The 27,593-nt window shown below is 32.2% G+C and overlaps 1 protein-coding gene across 1 annotated transcript in view; it reads left to right on the top strand.

The window, feature by feature from the left end:
• The window catches only part of LOC145258153 (cubilin-like), a 409,766-nt gene that overhangs the window by 258,644 nt on the left and 123,529 nt on the right, over positions 1-27,593 (top strand). Inside the window, exons 41-43 of the mRNA XM_080115944.1 lie at positions 1,575-1,770; positions 14,653-14,856; positions 22,708-22,854. Coding sequence (XP_079972070.1) covers positions 1,575-1,770; positions 14,653-14,856; positions 22,708-22,854 — 547 coding nt within the window. The remainder of the gene's footprint in view (positions 1-1,574; positions 1,771-14,652; positions 14,857-22,707; positions 22,855-27,593) is intronic.

Consider the following 27,593-nt stretch of genomic DNA (forward strand, 5'->3'; position numbering starts at 1 on the left):
TATACAGATATATATATATATATATGTATATATATATATATATATAATCCTAGTTTGAAGTTAAATCATTTCATAAGTAATCATACAGCTTTATCTTCTGTATAAAATCATTACCACACACACACACTTAGATAATAATAATAATAATAATAATAATAATAATAATAATAATGATAATAATAATAATAATAATGATAATAATAATAATAATGATAATAATAATGATAATAATAATAATAATAATGATAATAATAATGATAATAATAATAATAATGATAATAATAATAATAATAATAATAATAATAATAATGATAATAATAATAATGATAATAATGATAATAATAATAATAATAATGATAATAATAATAATAATAATAATGATAATAATAATAATGATAATAATAATAATGATAATAATAATAATAATAATAATAATAATGATAATGATAATAATGATAATAATAATAATAATAATGATAATAATAATAATAATAATAATAATGATAATAATAATAATGATAATAATAATAATAAAATGCAGTAAATTAGCCCCAAAAGAATACAAGAACAGACACGACCGCTTGAGGAAGGCAGTGCATTGGGAGCTATGCAGACGACTGCATCTTGAACATGCAGACAAATAGTTCAAATACAAGCCACTATACTGAAAAATGAAAACCACAAAATACTTTGGGATATGGAGATACAAACAGATAACCTATACAAGCCAGAAGACCAGACGTCATAATAATCAACAAGAAAAAAAAGAACCTGTCAAATTGTATAATAATAATAACAATAACAGTAATAATATTAATAATAATAACAATAATAATAACAACAGTAATAATAATAACAACAATAATGATCATAATACATAATAATATAATAATACATAATATAATAATAATAATAATAATAATAATAATAATAATAATAATAATAATAATAATAATAATAATATAATTATAACATAATAAAGTAACAGATATTTCCGTATAAAAAGCAATCATCAAAAATCAAACAGAACTGCTTTTAAGAAGTTTACTGATTAATAGAAAATAATGAGGAGGCAATGAAATTTATTGAGTTAACCGTATTGTATGATTCATATTTTATTAATATTATGGATATCGGCTGTTTTATAGATAAATGAGTAATGCCTTAATTTTAAAAACGATCTTCCTAGCCGGAATGATAAAAAAAAGAACTAAATGAAAACAACTTTTAGTGTAAAGAACATCGTAAAAGAATTTAAAAAGAAAAAAGATTAGTCAGAATCAAATTTGTCATTGTGATGGTATCAATGGCAAACGTCTAAAGACCGATCGATTTTACTTTATTATATAGATCTATGGCTTTTCACAAAATTGTTGTTTTTTTCTCCACCACGTCAACTCTTATGATCTGTATTAAAAAACATTACAGTTGCGAGAATAATGGTAGTTGATGAAGAATTCTTGCAGTAATCAAAGAAAGAATTCGTTTTGATATACTGCCTACACAGTTTTAAAACGTAAACAAATATAATTACAGTTGACTACTGATACAAATGTTTACCTTTTCTTTTCTAGATCCGTGATGGACCGACTTCAGACAATCTCCTGATTGGCAAATACTGCAAAGATGAACGCATTAATATATACACTTCATCTAACACGGCTTATCTGAAATATGTTCCGTTTAGGAATTACAAACAGGAATTTTTATTATCCTGGAAAGCAGTTACCAACTTCACAGCAAAATATGTTGTTTATAACGTCGATGAGGGTAAGACATTTTTACTTACGTTATATTTATTCATATAAATGCAGATATATTTCTTTATATATGTATATATAATCTGCAATTCAGCTCTGAATTATAACAACATTTGCCGCGAAGCCCGTACTAGCAGAAGTAGGATAAAAAAAAAAAGAAAAGCTAAAATAAAAAAAAAAAAAAATATGTGCAATAGATAATACGAACTGGCATACGACTATGAAATTCGAGTGATTACTGAATTACCAGGCACGTGTATCGAATCTAAAAATGCAAATGAAGCCCACTCGAAACTTTATATTGTTGGTGTCCTTCCGTCTCAATAGACGAAAGAGAATCACGCCTGAAGGTTGTCACGTTGAATGGTCGCAGCTGCTGCTGTGACTGAGAAGACTGATGAGGGAGCAGCAGATCCTGGTGTACTTCCCACAGGAGTACCATCCATCAGACTCTACTGATGCTGCCCTCTTTCGCCTGCCTCTCTTCTCCCACTGTTCATTTCTTCTCTTCTTGTTTAGCCGGACACGCTTCTTGGTTTTGACCCTCCAGGAGTCATGGTCTGCAGCTGAGGATTCGAGGTCAGCAGGGTTGATGCTGCCAGATTTAAAGTTCCTTTTGCATGCATCCTTAAATTTGAGGAGTGGTCTACCAGTTGGTCTGCTGCCGGCTGAGAGCTCGCCATACAGGATGTCTTTGGGGATTTGGCCATCCAGCATGCGAATGACGTGCCCTACCCAGCGAAGACGTCTCTAGGAGAGGAGGGCAACCATGCTTGGGAAATTTACTTTGGCAAGTCTTGATGTGCGTACAGAGTCCATGTCTCACTGCAGTAGAGTAAGATATTGATGGTGCAAACTTGATACACCATCATCTTGCTGTTCATGGTCAGCATGTTGTTATTCCACGCTATATATATATATATATATATATATATATATATATTTATTGGAGTCAATAAAAGAAGAAAATGAAAGTATAAAAACTATATAGTAATATATATATATATATATATATATATACATTTATTCAATAAGGGTAGGAGTATTGAATAAGTGGGAACTCTTTACACCATAGTATTTCGAAGCCTAATGTTTCTCATCAGAAGAGTAGAGAAGATGCTAGGTTACATAATAGGGATCTGACGTCTAGCGAAAGTTACATTAGGAGCGAAATAAATTGAGGTTGTTTGGGGGAACTATATAGATCTCTATGATAAAGGAGGAGGGTAGTTTGTAAAATATAATGTAGATAGGTATATAGAATATCTGTCACAGTGGATTTAATGTATGTGGACAGTATGTGTGTTTAAACTCTCGGGGAGAATATAAGGTAAATTACTTTTAAAAAAGTTTCTTTTTTAGCCATATGTGTAGATATGTTGTAGCTATGGAGGAGGTTTACATGAAATAGGAGGTTTATGCTAAGTCGGTATTTTTTAGCAAGCGTCCCTGGGATCATAACAGTGCTTAAAAGAGATATCAGTTATTATGCGTAATATTATGATAATTAAAATGAGGGGATGAATTATAATATGTACTAAGATTTTAATTGAGTAAGATAGAGGATAAACAGATGGGGTATGAGGGTGGATTGTTGTAAAAATATAAGAATTATAGAATAATAATAGATAGTAATAAAAATAGATCTAAGGGACACATAGTTATTAAATAGGAAATTAAAAAAATAGGAAATTAAAAAAAATAGGGAATTTAAAAATAGGAGAATAAAAAAATAGGAAATTAAAAAAATAGGAGAATAAAAAATATAAAATAAATAAACAAACAATAAAAAAAAATAGGGGGAATAAAGTGGATAAAAAAGCAAAAAAAATATTGGGATATAAAGAGTCAAGTTACAGAAGTAAAAATTAATAAAAAGAAACAGAGATGGAGAAATAAAATAAATATAGAAAATACAAAATAAAAAATATATAGCAGGATATTCAAATAAAATGAAAGCCTGATAAATGAAAGATTATCCAGTTGTAGACAATTCTTTAAGGTCAGATGTGAAAACGTAATGCCAAGCCTTTAATCAGGTAGTTATTGGATGCAAAGCAAGTAACGGAATATTTTTATAAAAAAACAAAGCAGATAAATCATTTTAGGTAACTGTCCCCGTCGAGTTTAGATAGTCAGTTAAAGAAGCGTGTTACTATTGGTTGTGGAAAAATTGAGAGTGCGCTAGAGATCAATGGACAAAGGAGGCGATGGACGTTAAAGTTTAGATCTGCTTTTGTTAGGGGAGGGGGATAGATAATGATATATATATATATATATATATATATATATATATATATATATATATATATATATATATATATATATATATATATTTATATCGGGAGTACCGTTTATGATGAGAGTGAATGTCTTTGGTAGTAGCCCTGAGAGTTTTGTTAATTTAATCAAAAATATTTCAGGTTTGAGTGGGCCAAAACTATTTTTAATTAATGTATGAGTTTATGAATGTTCAAGTTTATAAATGATGGCAATTATATTGTTCTATTTGTAGGGGGGGTGTTAAATTCTATAGGGGCATACCAAGATGATGTTTTCCGGTATCAGGGTTAAAATCAGAGAGAGACGGTTAGTTACTTATACATTAAAATTTTGGCTTTAAGTGGAGAAGAAAAATTGATAAGTAAAATTAGCCTGAAGGGCGTATTGGAGAGAGATTTAACGAGTAATGCTAAGTATATAATGTGGATCTATAAGGAAGTTACGTTAATCATGCATATCAACAAGAATAAGAGTAAGGGTATGAATAAATTGGTTGCCAGATAAGGGGATGGTGTGTTTAAGTGTGGTAATAGTGATTTTGTTGTTTTTTTGATTTTTTTTGTTTTTTTACACAGGCATAACCACTTATCAAGGCCCAGATACTTTCATATAGATAATGTATAGATGATGTATATTATATAGATAATGTATATAGATAATATATAGTAATGTAATGTAAATGTTGTGACCAATAAAAGAAAAACATTCCAAAATGAAGTAAATTTTTATCTATCTGTTGTGATAGCACCCACTCATTTGCATATGTGGATAATATTACACATAGATAGCAAGACTCGGTTAGTCTGAGTGTGTGTTAACCAGAAGCCACCGAAGGCCGAGTCGAGAGCAGATATGTTCTCCAGCCAAGACTCTCTTACTTGACAACCATTATGTAGATATACTGTAAATATACTTTTCCTAATACACTTCTTATTGATCTACCTTTGTTTGTTGAGTCTTCATTTGTATTGCCTTATACGTTATTTGGTTCAACCTGCAAACATAACAGTTGGCGACGAAGATGAACGTCAAACATAACAGTATCTATCCCTATCTTTAAAGAAAATATTAATAGCTCTAATATTACACCATTGAGCTATCTAAATGAGATATTTCTATTTTGTATTTAAAAATGAATGTTGTGATGGAGAGAGTTTGAAAAAAGAGGATTTCAATTGCCAGGTTGTGGGTGCTAGGCTTCGCATGTGAGAGACGTTAATTAACTGTTTTTAGTATTGGAGAGAGTTCTAATTAGAAAAGCAGGTGATCAGAGAGTTGATCTTAGAGGTTATAAATATTAGTTTTGGTTAGGAGATGGGTGGGGGGGGATATCGGCAGAGTTTAGGGTGCTTCTGTATTTAAATTTTCTTTTGTGCCTACAACTGCAAATTATCTCTGCTTTAGAATTGAGAATATTTAATTTTTCCGGTGCTATTATAATTTCCGTGATCTGCGTTGCAAAAGAGGCAGTATTTTGAACATGGGCTGTATGATTTAGACTTTCTTGATATTTTTCACTTTAATGAGAAATTTATTTTATTTTATTTCAAGTTTTTTTTACCAAGTTAGAGAGGGTTGTTTTCGTCTTAGGTGTCTCGCTAGAAAACGATTACAAGTAGTTAGATATTCTAGTTTTTATCGGGAAAGATGATAGTCCTATGTATGTATGTATGCATTTTGGGGTTAGAGTGTGGTATGTCAGGGGGTTCTCTGCCTATGGGGAGGGGAATATATATATATATATATATATATATATATATATATATATATATATATATATATATATATTTGTTGATAAAAAGAAAAATGAATGCCTACTGTAACTGGAAATGTCCTATTTGTGGGCTGAAAAACTTTTCAAATATTGTTTGTTTTTTTCTAATTCACTGATGAAGCCTAAGTTTGTACAAATTATAATTTGATGAACAGGTACATTTTTATATGCTAACACTGGGGGTTGAAACAATTGTATGCATTGTTGTGACCAATAAAAGATAAATTTTCCAAAAATGAGTAAATTAATGCGGTATCTTTAAAGAAAAATATTAATAGCTCTAGTATTGCACTATTGAGCTATCTAAATGAGAACTTCATGTTATTTATTTATATGTAATCACTGTCCCAAGTAGTTGAATTACATATAAAAATATGATATCTATCTATCTATCTACATCGCCGGGTTCGAATCTATCAACTGGTGTTAATCATGAGACCCTGCACTGAAGATTCCCGAAAGGATGAAACACTAGTGTCTGTAGGTATTTAATAATTATTATAGTAAATAATTATGCCAACCCCTTTAAGAAACTCGTTTCTTATCATTGAGCACTTTTCACTTGAATTGAGTCAATTAAGCTCTCATGCGCAGATCATCATATAATGGTTAGATCACTATGACTGACGTTAAAAAACATTTGCAGCTTGTCTCTCGCTCCTGGACAGGGTTCAAAAGAGATTCGCCAACCTGATAGGTCCTGAACTGTCATCTAGGCTTCAGCCTCTGTCCCATCGACGAGATGTTGCATCCCTCTGCCTGTTCTACAAATACTTTAATGGTGAATGCTCTGACGAACTGCAAACACTTGTACCTCCTCGACGTAACTACCCCCGATAAACCCGACAAGCTAGTAAGTCTCATCCCTTTACAGTAGAGATCCCTAGGCGCAAGAAAGTATTTTACTCCAATAGTTTCTTCCCCAGAACTGCAGGTCTTTGGAACTCTCTTCCGGGATTCTGCTTTCCCAACTGTACTGATATGCAGAAGTTCAAGTGTAATGTGAACAAACATCTTTCTACTCATCTCCCTTCATTGTTAGGGGTGAAAATTAAATAAAAAAATAAATAAATAAAAAATAAAATGTTTAAATTTCAACGCTATTTCACGCGGTTAACGATAGCCAGTCTTTGTTGATGAAACCAGAGATGGCTTCTGTCGCTGGGTTCGAATCTGTCGACTGGTGTTAATTGTGACACCCTGCACTGAAGATTTCTGAAAGGTTGAAATGCTAGTGTCTGTAGGTACTTAATAATTATTATAGTAAATAATTATATATATATATATATATATATATATATATATATATATATATATATATACAATATTTATTATGACACTATATATACATATTTCAAGGTCGTACCATTGGTTTCGATACACCGAAAACAGTAATAATATACTGTGGAAAATCGGTATAATCTCTTCGGCGACAAAGAAAAATCTGAAACTAATGCAAAATGAACGAACATAGAAGAAACGCTAGACGAGCGTTTAAGACTCAGAATTTCATATTTAAAAAAATATCGTTTTAAAACTGACGTTAATAGATTATTATAGAAGAAAGAAAGGAAGAATGTGTGTGTGTGTGTGTGTGTGCGTGCGTGCATAGCGGGGAAGGGGGTGCGATGGAAAACTCTCTAAAAAATATAAAGGTCCTGTTAAAGCCATATTAATAAATAAAAGTAGGACAATTAACGGTAATAAATAATGAGAAAGGCATGAATATATTAATATGATTTATAAAATTTTTTAAATTATTTAAATTAATTAAATTAATTAAATTAAATAAAATAAGGATAAAGATAAATAAGGTAAATTTAATAAATAAATAAAAAATAAGAACTTTAAAAGAATTTTAAATTTTTTTAAAAAATATTAATATTTTAATTATGAGAGAATAATAGTGAATGGAGAAATTTAAGATAATTAAAATAATTAAAGGAAATTAATAAATATTAAAAGACTATACAACTATCAGATGCGAAGGTTGTGGCGGGGGGGGGAAGGGGAATAGTTTCTCTATAAAGGTTATCCTTATTATTGGGGGGGGTTATATGGTAGAGTTAAGGATATTAGGTGGTGAGAAAGGTTGAGATATGAGTAGAAGAGAGTTGGTTTGGAGATTAGAATGAGAGGTGAATGTGGAATTTAGGTGTCTATACGTGAATAGGGTGTCTTTGTGTAAATAGGGTGTGTGATAGTAAGGAGGTAAGGTGGCGAGGAATGTTGAGGTATGATTAGAAGAGAGATGGTTTGAGGTTTAGAGTGAGAGGTGAATGTGGTATTTAGGTGTCTATGTGTGAATTAGGAGTCTTTGTGTAAATGGAGTGTGAATCGGTTAAGTTATGCTGTTGTTAGGCCATTTGGCGAGGAGGAATTTTCTTTTGTGGGGACATTGTCTGAAGATTTCGTTTTTAATATTCATACAGGCTATGGATGGGTTATTGATAGCCTGAAGGATCCTAAATTTTTCAGTAGTGCAAAGTGAGCAGGTCTTGGAGGTTGGGTCATAAGATTTTTTAATATCCATGATTGACCATTTTATTTTATATGGAGTATTAGATTCTTTAAGCGACCAAATCTTGGTGGCTAAAGATGTGTCAAATTTCTTTTGGGGATATTTGAAAGTGGAGTTATGTGCATACAGCCTCTGCTTGAAGGTACCCTGAGTCATTCCAATGTAGATTTCTTCTTTACCTGGGTTATTTTCAGGAATGACTTTGGCCTGGTAAACGATAGATTTGATTGTGCAGCCTCCCCCCAGAGGACAGGTATCTCCTCCCCTGCATGAGCAGCGAGGGTTAGGGGGGTTAATAGGGATTGGGGGTTTAGATGTCAGGATAGAGCCGACTGAGGGAGAGCAGGAATAGCTAGTTTTGATGGTGTTTCTATTAAAGATTTTATGGAGTTTGTTTGTGGGTGGAAAATGCTTATCTATTAGAAGAAGGAATTGTCTACCTATATTATACCTGACGTTGAGGGAGAACGGAGGGGTGAACCAAATTATGTTCCTGGATCTGTTGGGTCTGCGCTGTCTGGTGGGTGGATTGGGCATATATGAAATATCTTCCTGGTATCCACTTTCTCGGAGCGCTCTGTTATAATATGGCGCAGCTTGTTGGAAAATCTCTCTGCTGGATGAAAGGTTGGAGATTCTTCTGCTGATGCTGGGGACAAGGTTCTTGAAAACACGAGGTGGATGGCATGATTGCGTATTAATGTACTTAAGCTGTTCAGTAGGTTTGTGGTAGGGTCTGGTAGAATTGCTGGGCAGGTCCAATGTAACATCTAAGAAATCCACACTAGTAAGGTTGGTGTCAATGGTGATATTAAACCCAAGTTCTTTAAGGAATGTGGTCAATTGTTTTCTGAACCTGTCTAGGTTTTGACCATTGCAGTTGCGTGAAAGACATAAACCATCATCTCGGTATAGGCCAAATTCATGGTTGGGGAACTTGTTCTGTAGGGAGTGGAGAATAAAGAGACCTACCAGATCACAAATATCCGCACTATCAAAGGCACCCATTGGAACATCAAAGGGGTCCTCAGGATTGGATTTTTTAACCCACGTTTTGTTATCAAAGAAAAGGAGTGAATTTCTTGCGTGGAGGATAGTTTGGATTTCCAAGTCACTCATCTCCATGAAGGATTTGGCAAAGGTTAGGGAGCTGTCGAGGATTTCCCTGCTAATGGATGGATAAAAGTCAGTAATGTCAAATTGAGTAAACTTGCATTGTTCTTTATTGGGAATGGCTTTGAACCATTGGATAGATTCTTGGGTATTAGTCCAAAGTTTTAGGTTGCAATTGTTTTTAATACATTTGTTAATTTTCTTGACGATATATTTACTCGCTAGACCTATTTCACTTTTAGCAGGGTTAATCAGTCTGCAAGTAGGTCTGTCTTGAAAATGAGGTTTGTGGTCTTTCAAGGTAATGAAGGCTGTTTTTTGAGCTAGCTGATTTGCTCTGTAGTCAATTTTTAGTTTAGCTGCAATGTTTGAGGCTTCTTGGTTAATATTTGATAAGGTACGGCTTGATGCGATTTGATATTGCTTTGTGATGTTTTTTAAAGCAAGATCCTTGTATTTGTTTGTATGGATTTTATAGATATTTCTGGTTTTATCTGCAAATGTGAGAGTGTGTTCATTTGATTTAAGATTTTTTATGTCAGCGGCTAAGATTTTTTGGAAGGCAGTGTTATTTCGCATGAAACGGATTTTAGGAATTAAATCCAGTAAGTCTTTTTCAAAGGCGTCCATTTCAGGGGCTTTATCCGGATATTTGGAGGATTTTAGACCATAATGGTTATTTAGATGTGGGTCTTCTGTAGAATTAGAAATATGATGTTTCCACCTCATACGTTTCACTACATCTTCCATTTTATTGATAAGACATTTCAGATAAAAAGTGTTGCTGGGCGTCGGAATGTCCTTAGGAGAGTATCTGAGTTCTTATTTGTTCATTTTACAATTGTTCCTCTTAGTAGTAGATATAGTACAAGATTTATTTTCAAGAGTGCTCAACCGCGTAATCGATCAATGTCGAAATGATTACTGTTTTCGGTGTATCGAAACCAATGGTACGACCTTGAAATATGTATATATAGTGTCATAATAAATATTGTATCTTCAGCTCTCACATCTACGATCGAGCACTTTATTGGATTTTTTTCATCACCCCTGGACACGCTATACAGCCCCCGCTATTCCGATTTCTGTATCATTTCGACATTGATCGATTACTTTTATCCATCCATTAGCAGGGAAATCCTCGACAGCTCCCTAACCTTTGCCAAATCCTTCATGGAGATGAGTGACTTGGAAATCCAAACTATCCTCCACGCAAGAAATTCACTCCTTTTCTTTGATAACAAAACGTGGGTTAAAAAATCCAATCCTGAGGACCCCTTTGATGTTCCAATGGGTGCCTTTGATAGTGCGGATATTTGTGATCTGGTAGGTCTCTTTATTCTCCACTCCCTACAGAACAAGTTCCCCAACCATGAATTTGGCCTATACCGAGATGATGGTTTATGTCTTTCACGCAACTGCAATGGTCAAAACCTAGACAGGTTCAGAAAACAATTGACCACATTCCTTAAAGAACTTGGGTTTAATATCACCATTGACACCAACCTTACTAGTGTGGATTTCTTAGATGTTACATTGGACCTGCCCAGCAATTCTACCAGACCCTACCACAAACCTACTGAACAGCTTAAGTACATTAATACGCAATCATGCCATCCACCTCGTGTTTTCAAGAACCTTGTCCCCAGCATCAGCAGAAGAATCTCCAACCTTTCATCCAGCAGAGAGATTTTCCAACAAGCTGCGCCATATTATAACAGAGCGCTCCGAGAAAGTGGATACCAGGAAGATATTTCATATATGCCCAATCCACCCACCAGACAGCGCAGACCCAACAGATCCAGGAACATAATTTGGTTCACCCCTCCGTTCTCCCTCAACGTCAGGTATAATATAGGTAGACAATTCCTTCTTCTAATAGATAAGCATTTTCCACCCACAAACAAACTCCATAAAATCTTTAATAGAAACACCATCAAAACTAGCTATTCCTGCTCTCCCTCAGTCGGCTCTATCCTGACATCTAAACCCCCAATCCCTATTAACCCCCCTAACCCTCGCTGCTCATGCAGGGGAGGAGATACCTGTCCTCTGGGGGGAGGCTGCACAATCAAATCTATCGTTTACCAGGCCAAAGTCATTCCTGAAAATAACCCAGGTAAAGAAGAAATCTACATTGGAATGACTCAGGGTACCTTCAAGCAGAGGCTGTATGCACATAACTCCACTTTCAAATATCCCCAAAAGAAATTTGACACATCTTTAGCCACCAAGATTTGGTCGCTTAAAGAATCTAATACTCCATATAAAATAAAATGGTCAATCATGGATATTAAAAAATCTTATGACCCAACCTCCAAGACCTGCTCACTTTGCACTACTGAAAAATTTAGGATCCTTCAGGCTATCAATAACCCATCCATAGCCTGTATGAATATTAAAAACGAAATCTTCAGACAATGTCCCCACAAAAGAAAATTCCTCCTCGCCAAATGGCCTAACAACAGCATAACTTAACCGATTCACACTCCATTTACACAAAGACTCCTAATTCACACATAGACACCTAAATACCACATTCACCTCTCACTCTAAACCTCAAACCATCTCTCTTCTAATCATACCTCAACATTCCTCGCCACCTTACCTCCTTACTATCACACACCCTATTTACACAAAGACACCCTATTCACGTATAGACACCTAAATTCCACATTCACCTCTCATTCTAATCTCCAAACCAACTCTCTTCTACTCATATCTCAACCTTTCTCACCACCTAATATCCTTAACTCTACCATATAACCCCCCCCCAATAATAAGGATAACCTTTATAGAGAAACTATTCCCCTTCCCCCCCCACAACCTTCGCATCTGATAGTTGTATAGTCTTTTAATATTTATTAATTTCCTTTAATTATTTTAATTATCTTAAATTTCTCCATTCACTATTATTCTCTCATAATTAAAATATTAATATTTTTAAAAAAAATTAAAAATTCTTTTAAAGTTCTTATTTTTTATTTATTTATTAAATTTACCTTATTTATCTTTATCCTTATTTTATTTAATTTAATTAATTTAATTAATTTAAATAATTTAAAAAATTTTATAAATCATATTAATATATTCATGCCTTTCTCATTATTTATTACCGTTAATTGTCCTACTTTTATTTATTAATATGGCTTTAACAGGACCTTTATATTTTTTAGAGAGTTTTCCATCGCACCCCCTTCCCCGCTATGCACGCACGCACACACACACACACACACATTCTTCCTTTCTTTCTTCTATAATAATCTATTAACGTCAGTTTTAAAACGATATTTTTTTAAATATGAAATTCTGAGTCTTAAACGCTCGTCTAGCGTTTCTTCTATGTTCGTTCATTTTGCATTAGTTTCAGATTTTTCTTTGTCGCCGAAGAGATTATACCGATTTTCCACAGTATATTATTACTGTTTTCGGTGTATCGAAACCAATGGTACGACCTTGAAATATGTATATATAGTGTCATAATAAATATTGTATCTTCAGCTCTCACATCTACGATCGAGCACTTTATTGGATTTTTTTCATCACCCCTGGACACGCTATATATATATATATATATATATATATATATATATATATATATATATATATATATATATTAGTGTAATAGAATAGTTCGCAAAAAATTCCAATGATTAAGTTATCTCTGTTGGTAATTTATTATTGCCACAATACATTACAATATTGTTTTGTTCGCGTCTAATAAGTTCACTTGTGAAAAGAAAAAAAAAAATTACCAAAAGATGATCTTTGACATTTCTGCGAACTATTCTATTAAACTATATATGCTCTAAAATCACAAAAGATATTCATTGAGCTTGTAGAATTGGTAATTTTTTCCCCTTGAAACAATATGAATAGGGCACAAGGAGAAGAGTTCCCAAAGGAAAGGAAAATATGCAAGTAGAAAATGAAGAAGGAAGATAAACGATGTCCATTTACTCTTGACAATAAACGCATGAAGGCAACGGCTGACGTCAAAACTTATGTCAAAATATATAAGGCAATGTCAATGTTAGTATTCCACCGGTGTCGGACAACTTGAAAGTTAATTGGTGCAAAAAAAAAAAAAAAAAAAAAAAAAAAAGAAAGCTGGATAAATAAGTTCTCACATGAACTAAATAGAAAACGTTCCGTTTCTGAAATTAGTCATCACTTTCTGAATAGATATTATCTCTATGTTGTAGGAGTGATTATTTCTTCATGTAACGTTATCCGAGAACCAACACGTTGTAGTCTCAGTCGCAAAGTAGACAAAGGATAGGAAAGAACTTCAACTCGCTTTTTTATTATAAACAACATTTATTTCCTCATTCTCTCATTACCGCTTTGGCGTCTTTCTCATGATGAGCTACTTGAATGTCATCCATGTCTCTAATGAGATCTCGAACGTTATTCTCGTCTCTAAGGTGATCGCCTTTTTAAAGTCTTTATTTTTATCTACCGGTGACGTCATTTCGCATGCATTTGTGCTATGTTTCACTCTGGCAATGGCGCTAGATATTTTATTCCTACTTTAATTTTTTTTATCGCCTCCATTCTGTATTAAGAGACAATGGATACCCTGTACAAGGGTAGCTGCAGGTGTAATTGTGAAGCAAGGGTTGCACAGTTGCCAATCACATCTCTCCTAAATCAACATTGCGTGATTCCGGTGGCAGGCAGAAGTCTAGGATGACTGGAAACAATGCTGAGACAAGCGGAGAGCACATACAATACCTGGTATTCTAAAATATACGGAATAATCACATTGATACATCGGTTCATGCTAGATCACTGTAGTTAAACGATGTTGAGCCTGGCCAGTACTAAATGGGTGACCATTTGAGAATATTAAGATTTACTGATTGCTTTTTTAGTAAATAAAAGCTAACTGCAATGGGAACGACTATCTGGTAACAACCTTACTTTTGCAACATCTCAAGTGGCTCACAATCACAGCATTATTATTTCAATGAGGGAATCGATTTCTTGTGTAATCTTCTCTCCTAGCTAAATATTTTACATTTGCTGTTTGCAGTATACATCAACGCATCCTACTAAATATGCAGCATTGTGCTTGGTTACACATTTTGTAGAATCGGTTATTTTGTTCATTTAAACAATGGCGCTAGATCTTTGCGGTTCAAATCATTGCTGTTTTATTTAATATTTATATTGATTCCTTGTTTTTTTTTTTCTAGCATACACACCTGAATGTACAAGCAACCTAAGAGCAAGAAACACTCCTCAAAATTTGACATCTCCAGGCTTTCCAAATGGCTATAAACCAAACTTACTCTGCAAATGGTTAATATATGCACGAAAAGGTTTTCGAATTCAAATGAATTTCACCACAGTAGATTTGGAATCCTCGTGTGACACTGATTATGCCTTGTTTCGTAAAAGTAAGTAAACTCGTATATTTTCGTATGTATATGTTACTACTCAATAAGTTTGATTGATATTTGATTCTGACTAGCCAATTTATCTTCATCTTTCTTCTATGTTCTTTGCAATAAGATAATGCATTTTATTTTGGCTTTTTTAACAAAATAGTTATTCCGGCTAGGAATACTCTTCCAATGGAGATTAAAAAAAAATGACATAAAGCTGCATCATGATCTTTTTTTTTCTAAGAATAGATTTAGTTTACGCTTTAGAAACTTTTTTTTTTTACTTTAAATCAAATTTGCTTAAATCTTGATAGTTGCCGTTTTATCTAATATATGAAATTAATGTGGTCGGATTATTAACGTTTGACCTAAATGGCAATGCAATCAATATTAGGTTCTGGCTAACCAATTTGTTTTCACTTTCCTTCTATCGTAAAATACTTCATCATATATAATGTAACAAAATGAACAGAAAATAAATCAATGGCTAATTTATTAGCAATGAAATTCAGCAAATTTGTTTTCATCTTCTATCATAAAATACCTGAGCAAATCTGTAAATAGAAATGCATATGACATATTTGATTCTTACCAGCCAATTTGTTTTCATCTATCATAAAATACCTGATCAAACCTGTAAATAGAAATGCATATGACATATTTGATTCTGACCAGCCAATTTGTTTTCATCTTCTATCATAAAATACTTGATCCAATCTGTAAAAAAAAAATCTGTAAATAGAAATGCATATGACATCTCGATATTTGATTCTGATTAGCTAATTTGTTTTCACCTTCTACCATAAAATTCTTGATCAAATCCGTAAATAGCAATACATATGACATTCTGATATTTAATTCTGACTGGCCAATTTGTTGTTATCTTCTACCATAAAATGCTTGATCAAATCCGTAAATAGCAATGAATATGAACTCTCGATATTTGATTCTAACTAACCAATTGGTTTTCACCTAACATAAAATCTTGATCAAATCCGATGGAATAAAATGTACAGAAATAAGTAAATAGTCAATTTATTAGCAAAACTCTCCAGACAAATAATATTCTTTGAATCAAACAATAAAGAATTTTACAATACGCCATTTAGTGTAGCATAGATCTTAAAAATACCTCGCCCCATAAACAATGTTGATTACCTTATTGAGCAAATAACATGAATGAACCAGATATGTTAAACCTACTATAAGAAATGAAAATTTGTTCCTAAAATGTAACATTAGAATAAAAATCACTCGCATATTGTGAATAATATTTAAAAATGCTACACCTCAAAAACAAATTCACAAAATGTATCGTAAGTATAATCTTCTTAATTCTAAATGACCCAACATTCGTTAATAAAACAAAATCAAATCAATCAATCTTTCCAATCAATCAATATTTGGTTGCGAAGATAATAACATATTTCGCTTTTTTTTAGATGAGGTGTTTTCATTTATTGAGATTGTCGGACCCAACCCTTTATTATTATTACGGGGGGTAGCGTGTTCGGACTCCAGCTAGGCTCTAGTGCCATATGGCCGAGTGGTCCTAGACGTTGTATCAAAGTTTACAGTTACCCAATGGTGCTGAGTTCAATCCTGAACGAAGGCAGTGAAACGTAACATTGAAAACAGAGAATCAGCAACTATGTCCCAGAGCCTAGGTGGAGTCCGAACATGGTACCCCCCCTCCGTAATAATAATAAAGGGTTGGGTTCGAGACTCCTAACAAACGGTTCCCCTGTTTGATACAAAACACCTGATGAAGGCCGGAGGGCAAAACGGTCGAAACGTTGTGACTATAACAACCAAGATGAGGAAGTCAGTCCGACAATCTAAATAAATATTTCGCTTAGGTATCTTTAAAATTATACTTATTTCGGTTAGGGATATTGTTACAATGGAGACAAATTTAAATAATTACATAAAATCTGCTTGATGATATTTTTTCTAATAACTCAAATAAGGCAAGAAATAATCCATGTTTTCATTAAAAAGTTTCTAAATCCTTTAGCTTTTAACCCTAACCCTCTGATTGGATTGCCAATCGCTTCTCTCTCTCTCTCTCTCTCTCTCTCTCTCTCTCTCTCTCTCTCTCTCTTGCTCTCTTATTTATAAAAAAAATTTGTAACGGATAGAAAGAAAACAAACAAGAAAGTCATCATCATTGATTGACTGACCTAGTTTCAGTGTTCTTTTTCAAACATTTATTACTGATTATCAAAATGTACAAATTAATATATATATATATATATATATATACATATATATATATATATATATATATATATATATATATATATATATATATTAACAAATGAACTACTCTAATAGACTATATATGCTCTGAGATCACAAAAGATATTCATTGAGCTTGTAGAATTGGTCATTATGTACAAATTAATACACACACACATACACACGTATATATATATATATATATATATATATATATATATATATACAGGGTGTCCACAAAGTCTGACTACATTATGTAGCCAGACTTGGTGGGCACCGTGTAGATTATGTAGCCAGACTTTATCGGCACGTTGGCCTTGTGGTTTGTTCCTTGCTAATGTCCATAGGTATTAAAAAAATTATCATAGTAATAATTATATATATATATATATATATATATATATATATATATATATATATATATATATATATATATATATATATATACAGGTGCCCATAAAGTCTGGCTACATAATCTACACGGTGCCCACAAAGTCTGGCTACATAATGTAGTCAGACTTTGTGGACACCCTGTGTATGTATATATATATATATATATATATATATATATATATATATATATATATACTAGCAAAAGTACCCGTCGTTGACTGGGTTCAAAAACAGCCTAAAGAAAATGGACTCTGATTAATGAAAGTATGATAGGTTATGAAAAGGAAGGATTGTAAAGAGATAGCTTCGAATTTGGGGGTATCAAAACCAAAGCAAAATATGATGAAAGTAAAAATAAAAAAGATAAACCCCATAATTTATTATACCACATAATTTATTATACCATACCTGTTCACACTGAAACACTTATCACAATATTCTGTGGATCTATATTAAAAAAACCTTGCTAAACTTTGTGACATATTTCCATTCTATGGAGGTCAGGCGCGAACGAACACCCCATAATTTTATTATACCATATTTCTTCAAACTGAAACATAATTATCAAAGTATACTTACGCAGATAGATATGAAAAGTCTTTATTAAAGTTTGTGCCTATTTCCACTCAATGGAGACCAGGCGTGAATATATATATTAATTTGTACATTTTGATAATCAGTAATAAATGTTTGAAAAAGAACACTGAAACTAGGCCAGTCAATCAATGATGATGACTTTCTTGTTTGTTTTCTTTCTATCCGTTACAATTTTTTTTATAAATAAGAGAGAGAGAGAGAGAGAGAGAGAGAGAGAGAGAGAGAGAGAGAGAGAGAGAGAGAGAGAGAGAGAGAGAGAGAGAAGCGATTGGCAATCCAATCAGAGGGTTAGGGTTAAAAGCTAAAGGATTTAGAAACTTTTTAATGAAAACATGGATTATCTCTTCCACAATTTTATTATGCCATCCCTATTTAAGTTAAAACATACTTATTAAAGTATTCTTATGTATATCTATATCAAATACACTTGTAAACGTTTTTTTTTTTTTTTTAATTTTTTATTTCCATACATTGTGGACGAGGCACGTATGCAGACCCCACAATTTTAATGAATCATCATTATGCCAGATCAAACATACCCATTCCTTTGTCTTGATACATCTTCTATCATTATATGTGATCAGTTTTCTATAATAGTCAACCATATAGGAGCCTATTCGTGACCAGACACACACTCAGACGTTCAGCTTTATATATATATATATATATATATATATATATATATATATATATATATATATATATATATATATATATATATAATTCCTTCGTTAGTTATTTTTCAACAAAACCACCACAATTTTCAATCAATGAAGCAATTAATCAGAAAAAAATGTATTCGTACGAGTTTTATTATTTAAACTATCGTTAAACTATCAAGATGATCTAAAATATTAATTTACTTGTCTGTACGTCCAGTGTCACAAAAAACATTAATGAGAAACAAATTACTCCCTTTATAGTCGCTATTTATCAGTTCAAAATCATAAAACCATTTCCTCTCCAAAAAATTTCTAAAAAGAAACATGACTCTCTGTTTACGGTTTCAAATTTTCTATTTTATTTATAATTGAAAAATAAGTAATGTTGAGAGTTTTTTTTATTATAGTTTTTTTTTTTAAATTAAGAGAAATTATTCAGAAAAAAAGAAAAAAAAATGTGTTGTGTTGAATTTTCATTAAAAAAAATCTTTTTTTTTAATGAATTCTTTTTAGCTTTAAAAGATTAAAAAAGAATTTGCTTAAAAATTGTTTTAAATTCATCGTTATTTGTTTTATTTTAGTTTTTATTCATTTTATTTATAATGTTTTATCAATTTCTAACTACCATGGAATTTTCACGGTTCTGCTAGTTCTCATAAATCTGCTGTTATGTGAAGCTGATATGACACCATGTGATGTGGGGGTATCACTGGTGTATATAACAAAATTTATACACACCTCTGGTCACTGTAAGTCCTGTGATGTCTCATTAGTTTTGGCTCTTATAGAAAAACAGCCAATTCCGTTCTTGATATTTAGATACTATATGACATTCTTTAATTTTTGTCACAACTAGAATATCAGATAATTTATAAAAGACGATGTATCGGATATGTGAAATTGAAAGAAAGTCAAATGCAAGATGATGAAGTCTAACATAATATTTCGGGAAAAAATCCCTTTATCATATTGTTCAACTCTGATCTTATAACATGTGAATGGTGCCAATTGAAATAAGCTATGCAGCAAGTATTCTGTGATATAGGTATTCATTTCTGAATTTAATATTAATCGTGTTTTATTGTTTTTATTTGAGGTTTTAATAATAATAATAATAATAATGATAATAATAATAATAACAACAACAATAATAATAATAATAATAATAATAATAATAATAATAATAATAATAATAATAATAGCTTAATAATAATAGGACAAAACGCTAAAAAGAATTAAGGATAGGAAATTTATCAAACAAAATATACAGTGAATAGAGTAGTTTAGCTAGGTTGGGTTAACAAGTATCGTGAAATCTTGTTATATGAAACAGACAATTTCATTCTTTTTATTTATGCTTTTTTTATTTGCTAAATACCAATTAAAATTTGTGATAAATAAACCTTGCTTTCATTTCTTCTTATATCCAATATATCTCTCATATTGTAATTGTCGTTTATAAATTACTAGCGGGGGTACCCGGCGTTGCCCGAGTGTGTTGCATTGGTGTAGTAAGGGTGGGAATAAAAAGCAACAGGGTGGAGAGAGAGAAACAACAGGGTAGAGAGAGGTGTTTAAAAAAGTGGTAGTCGGCTGGAACCCGTAACGCAAAGGAGGAAAAGAAGGTGAGGTTAAAAAAAAAAAGTCGTAGTAGGCAGGCAGGATCGAACCCACAATGCAAAGGAGGGAAATAAGGTGAAAAAATGTAACGCATTAGCCGATGTCGCCATCACGCAAACATCGAATGTACGATGATTTAAATGCTTTAGGTATTTATTTGCTTCCCTATGAAAGCAAATTAGACACAAGATCGATTTTAATGTGGGGGAAAACTGTCTCCCTCTAAAAAGAGGGCACTATTGTAGTATCCCCCCAAAATAGTAATTGTTTCAGTATGAAAGATTTTCCCTACACTGATCAAGGACTAATTACAAAAATCCCAGCCCAAAGGCCAAGCTTCCGGCTTTTTAAAACAAATTCACTTTATACGAAAAAGTTAAATAAACACCCGAGACGACGCCATGGCGGGAATTTTGTTTAACTCAATCAAAATAAAGAAAAGGAAGGATTCCATTTGCGAATGCGAGATATTACGATTTGGGAAGTATGTGAAAGCTTCTCGCGGAATCTAACCGACACGAGAACCCCACATTTCCCGCCCATTTTGCATTTATATAATCTTATATAATTGATTATATAATTAATATAATTTTATATAATTGATTATTTTCTTATTTATGCTATTGCACTTATGAAAAAAAAAAACACCAAAGAATATCTTGTAGTATGTGAACACTGAGAATGAAAGCGCCTGTTTTTCCTATAAAATTGAACCAACACTAATGAGATATTAATAAATTAATGCCTCTTATTTTTTAAACTAAAAAATTGAATAACTACGAAGACGGAATTAGTATCATTAAATGTTTTTACATAATCATCACAATTCTCGATGCAATTCTGTCAGCGATGAACAAGAGTCTTGAAATCTTGGTCGTAAAGCTTAGGAGTCATTATTTTTAGAAAGACCCTCTTACATATCAATAATCCGAGATGTGTATAAATGTTGTTATACACACAAGTGTTATCCCCACAGCGCCATCACTATCTCATCAACCCCACACGAACATGGCTATTTCAAAGACAGGCAGAGAGGGTGACAAGGAGCAAAAGTGTCCTCTGCAACATTTTGCAAATATTTAAGAGAAAGAAATAATGTTCTTATTTTCAGCCCAAATCTACTAGCAATTAGGATGAATAACTATTTATTCTATTCAAATACAATAAAATTGCAACCAAAGAGTGAGCCCCCAATTAGGGATTAAATATGGGAAAATGATAAAGAATACGTTGAGAGGGTTGAAAATCTGCATAAAAACAATAGCCAGCGCAAAAAAAAACAGCAGTTTTTACCCTTTTGTAAGAAACATCGCACATGGAATGTGGGAACTAAATAACAAAGTAGGAGAGAAACGTAAGTTACAAAGTTGTAGACATAAACCTAAGATCAACTTTTTACTCTTCAGCATTTGTGTCTAATGTGCATGTATTTTTAATGCAAATAAATAATTATTTTATTCAAATACACCGAGCAACACTCAAAAAAGTACAGAACGTCTGTGGACATTTTTATATACATAATGACATGGAACATCCATTTCTGTCCCTCTTTTTGTCAAGTTGGATATAGCTTTTTGCAAAATTGTCACTTTCGAAAATTTTGCTGAGAATCTTAGTGATGCGAGTGATGAACCTGGTGAGTGATTCCATCACGATATTTCAGTGATAGAGAAATGTTTTAAAGGAAAATGGAACCCTGGCATGTTGGCAGACTATTGTTGGAATATAAAAAGAAATGATGACAATCAACACAAAAGGGTTAAGACGACAAATGTTGTTTAAACTGACAATTCTGTATTTTTTTATTCATAACCAATAATAATAAAAGATGATTTATAGTATATGAAAACGGTGCCTAATTTACAGTTTATTTCTCTAGATTAGGCACCGTTTTCATGTACGATAAATCCTATAGGTCATATCAATGTATCAGGATACATTTCTTACACGAAAATAGAATCTTATGTGGCATGTACGTTTTTTAACCCGAAATTTTGCACAATGTTATTAAAAATAGTCATCTGAAAATTGTTGCAACAGTTTTATGGAAAAGGTGAAAACTTTGGTATAACAGAAGATACACAAAAACAGGTCTTATGTACTTTTTAAATCTAAAATTTGTTGCACTGTTAATATTGGCAAATATAAAAACTTTCCCAGTCTGAGTGTTGAGAGTGATCTTCAACTAATAAAAATATTCCATTTTTTTTTTTTTTGCAAGAATCTACAAGTATTTGCATTCATTTTTTTTTTCAGGAAACCAATCAAATATATTATTTTGTTTATACTGTTCAGGTAATCATGATTACAGGGAAGACAACTAATGCTTTACTTTTTTTTTTCTTTTCAGCTGAGAATAATGGAATTGCGAGAATATGTGGTAATAACGAAAGTGCTCCTGCCCGAGTCCTCACATCATTAAAAAATTCTGTTTCTCTGACGTTTAGATCAGATTGGAGTATCAATGGACAAGGATTTTTAGCATCTTTCAAAAGACGTAAGCAATTCCATCCTTTCTCTCTCTGCATAATTATCTTCATCATTATCTTTATCATGTTTTATCTATTGACAAAGAAAGTTAGTCTTCCATTTTATCTATTGGAATAGAAAACGTTCGTCTCTCTTTTTATCTATTGGGAAAAAAACGTTAATCTCTCTTTTTATCTATTGGCGAAAAACGTTAGTCTCTCATTTTATCTATTGACAAAGAAAGTTAGTCTCTTATTTCATCTATTGGCCAAAAAGATTTGACTCTTATTTCATTTATTAGCCAAAAACGTTTCTCTCTCGTTTCATCTATTAGCCAAAAACTATAGGTTCTCATTTCATCCATTGGCCAACAACTTATTCTCTCATTTCATCTATTGACCAACAACTTATTCTCTCATTTCATCTATTGACCAACAACTTATTCTCTCATTTCATCTATTGACCAACAACTTATTCTCTCATTTCATCTATTGGCCAACAACTTATTCTCTCATTTCATCTATTGACCAACAACTTATTCTCTCATTTCATCTATTGACCAAAACTTATTCTCTCATTTCATCTATTGGCCAACAACTTATTCTCTCATTTCATCTATTGACCAACAACTTATTCTCTCATTTCATCTATTGACCAACAACTTATTCTCTCATTTCATCTATTGACCAACAACTTATTCTCTCATTTCATCTATTGACCAACAACTTATTCTCTCATTTCATCTATTGACCAACAACTTATTCTCTCATTTCATCTATTGGCCAAAAAGGAAACAACCCACTTTATCTACTGCCGAAAAACGTAAGTCGTTAATTTCGTCTACTGACAAAACATTTGTATCCTATATCATCTTTTGGTGAAACATCGATCGTTTTTCATTTTTTCTATTGCCAGAACATTTGTCTCTCATTTCATCTATTAGGCGAAAACGTTCTTCTCTCATTTCAACTATTAGCCAAAAGGTTTGTTACTCATTTAATCTATTGGCCAAAAACGATAGTCTATTATTACACGTATTGGCTAAAAAAGTTAATCTCTCATTTCATTTATTGATCAAAACGTGTGTCTCTCATTTCATATATTGGCTTAAAAAGATAGTCTTTCTTTTCTTCTAGTGGCCAAAAAAACCATAGTCTTTCATTTCATCTATTTTCAAACCGTTTTTGCTCATTTCGTCTATTGACAAAACGTTTGTCTCCCATTTTATCTGGTCCTGCATATGACCTAAAACTATATCCGATGGTGAGGCCCCACCTTGCGGGCTTTGGGAAGTGTGAGCCCCCTTTAATTGCAATTGCTCCCAGGTCTACTCTGACCCGGAGTGGTAATACCTGTTAGGGTCCCAAATATGAATTAAATAGAAGCTGACGTGAAACAAAAATATACCCCATTAAAAATCGTTCCTCAAAATAACTAGATTCGGCATTAAATAACCTGAACAAGGTTGATATGCCGTAAAACAAAAACAACCAACCAACCAACCCATTTCATCTATTGGTCAAAAACGTTTGTTGCAAATTTCATCTATTGACCGAAAAGGTTTTTGAAAATTTCATCTATTGAACAAAAACGTTTGCTGCAAATTTCATCTATTGGGCAAAAACGTTTGTTGCACGTTTACTAGTGACCAAACACATTTGTTGCAAATTTAATCTATTGACCAAAAACGTGTGTTGAAAATTTCAATAGATGAAATTTTCAACAAACGTTTTTGGTCAATAGATGAAATTTGCAACAAACGTTTTTGGTCAATAGATGAAATTTGCAACAAACGTTTTTGGTCAATAGATGAAATTTGCAACAAACGTTTTTGGCCAATAGATGAAATTTGCAACAAACGTTTTGGTCAATAGATGAAATTTGCAACAAACGTTTTTGGTCAATCGATGAAATTTGCAACAAACGTTTTTAGTCAATAGATGAAAATTGCAACAAACGTTTTTGGTCAATCGATGAAATTTGCAACAAACGTTTTTGGTCAATGGATGAAATTTGCAACAAACGTTTTTGGTCAATAGATGAAATTTGCAACAAACGTTTTAAGTCAATAGATGAAATTTGCAACAAACGTTTTTGGCCAATAGATGAAATTTGCAACAAACGCTTTTGGTCAATAGATGAAATTTGCAACAAACGTTTTTGGCCAATAGATGAAATTTGCAACAAACGTTTTTGGCCAATAGATGAAATTTGCAACAAACGTTTTTGGTCAATATATGAAATTTGAAACACACGGTTTTCGTCAATAGATGAAATTTGCAACAAAAGTGTTTGGTCAATAGATGAAATTTGCAACAAACGTTTTTGGTCAATAGATGAAATTTGCAAGAAACGCTTTTGGTCAATAGGTGAAAATTGCAACAAACGTTTTTGCTCAATAGATGAAATTTGCAACAAACGCTTTGGGTCAATAGATGAAATTTGCAACAAACGCTTTTGGTCAATAGATGAAATTTGCAACAAACGTTTTTAGTCAATAGATGAAATTTGAAACACACGGTTTTCGTCAATAAATGAAATTTGCAACAAACGTTTTTGGTCAATAGATGAAATTTGCAACAAACGTTTTTGGCCAATAGATGAAATTTGCAAGAAACGCTTTTGGTCAATAGATGAAAATTGCAACAAACGTTTTTGGTCAATAGATGAAATTTTCAACAAACGCTTTTGGTCAATAGATAAAATTTGCAACAAACGCTTTTGGTCAATAGATGAAATTTGCAACAAACGCTTTTTGTCAATAGATGAAATTCGCAACAAACGCTTTTGGTCAATAGATGAAATTTGCAACAAACGTTTTTGGTCAAGAGGTGAAATTTGCAACAAACGTTTTTGGTCAATAGGTGAAATTTGAAACAAACGTTTTTGGTCAATAGATGAAATTTTCAACAAACGTTTTTGGCCAATAGATGAAATTTGCAACAAACGTTTTTGGTCAATAGGTGAAATTTGCAACAAACGTTTTTGGCCAATAGATGAAATTTTCAACGAACGTTTTTGGCCAATAGATGAAATTTGCAACAAACGTTTTTGGTCAATAGATGAAATTTGCAACAAACGTTTTTGGCCAATAGATGAAATTTTCAACAAACGTTTTTGGCCAATAGATGAAATTTGTCAAGAAACGTTTTTGGCCAATTGATGAAATTTGCAACAAACGTTTTTGGCCAATAGATGAAATTTGCAACAAACGTTTTTGGTCAATAGATGAAATTTGCAACAAACGTTTTTGGCCAATAGATGAAATTTGCAACAAACGTTTTTGGTCAATAGGTGAAATTTGCAACAAACGTTTTTGGCCAATAGATGAAATTTTCAACGAACGTTTTTGGCCAATAGATGAAATTTGCAACAAACGTTTTTGGTCAATAGATGAAATTTGAAACAAACGTTTTTGGCCAATAGACGAAATTTGCAACAAACGTTTTTGGCCAATATATGAAATTTTCAACAAACGTTTTTGGCCAATAGATGAAATCTGTCAAGAAACGTTTTTGGCCAATTGATGAAATTTGCAACAAACGTTTTTGGCCAATAGATGAAATTTGCAACAAACGTTTTTGGTCAATAGATGAAATTTGCAACAAACGTTTTTGGCCAATAGATGAAATTTGCAATACATGTTTTTGGTCAATAGTAAATTTTCAACAAACATTTTTGGTCAATAGATGAAATTTTCAAGAAACATTTTTGGTCAATAGGTGAAATTTGCAACACACATTTTTGGCCAATAGATGAAATTTGCACAAACGTTTTTGATCAATGGATGAAAATTGCAAAAAAACGTTTTTGGTCAATAGATGAAATTTGACACACACGGTTTTGGTCAATAGATGAAATTTCAACACACGTTTCTGGTCAATAGATGAAATTAGCAACAAACGTTTTTGGTCAATAGATGAAATTTCAACAAACGTTTTTCGTCAATAGATGAAATTTGCAACAAACCTTTCTGGCCAATAGATGAAATTTGCAACAAACGTTTTTGGTCAATAGATGAAATTTTCAGCACACGTTTTTGGTCAATGGATCAAATTTGCAACAAATATTTTTGGTGAATAGTAAATTTTCAACAAACGTTTTTGGTCAATAGATGAAATTTGCAACAAACGTTTTGGTCAATAGATGAAAATTGAAACACACGGTTTTGGTCAATAGATGAAAATTGCAACAAACGTTTTTCGTCAATAGATGAAATTTTACACAAACATTTTTGGTCAATAGATGAAATTTGCAACAAACGTTTTTAATCAATAGATGAAAGTTGCAACAAACGTTTTTGGTCAATAGATGAAATTTGCAACAAACGTTTTTGGCCAATAGATGAAATTTGCAACACACATTTTTGGTCAATGGATGAAATTTGCAACAAACGTTTTTGGTCAATATATGAAATTTGCAACAAACGTTTTTGGTTAATAGATTAAACTTGCAACAAACGTTTTTGGCCAATAGATGAAATTTGTCAAGATGCGTTTTTGGCCAATTGATGAAATTTGCAACAAACGGTTTTGGTTAATAGATGAAATTTTCAACAAACGTTTTTCGTCAATAGATGAAATTTGCAACAAACGTTTTTGGCCAATAGACGAAATTTGCAACAAAAGTTTTTGGTCAATCGATGAAATTTGCAACAAACGTTTTTGGTGAATAGATTTAATTTGCAACAAATGTTTTTCGTCAATAGTAAATTTGCAACAAACGTTTTTGGCCAATAGATGAAATTTTCAACAAACGTTTTTGGTC

Source organism: Euprymna scolopes, chromosome 33 (assembly GCF_053919585.1).
Source record: "Euprymna scolopes isolate OS-2025 chromosome 33, ASM5391958v1, whole genome shotgun sequence".
Lineage (NCBI taxonomy): Eukaryota > Metazoa > Mollusca > Cephalopoda > Sepiida > Sepiolidae > Euprymna > Euprymna scolopes.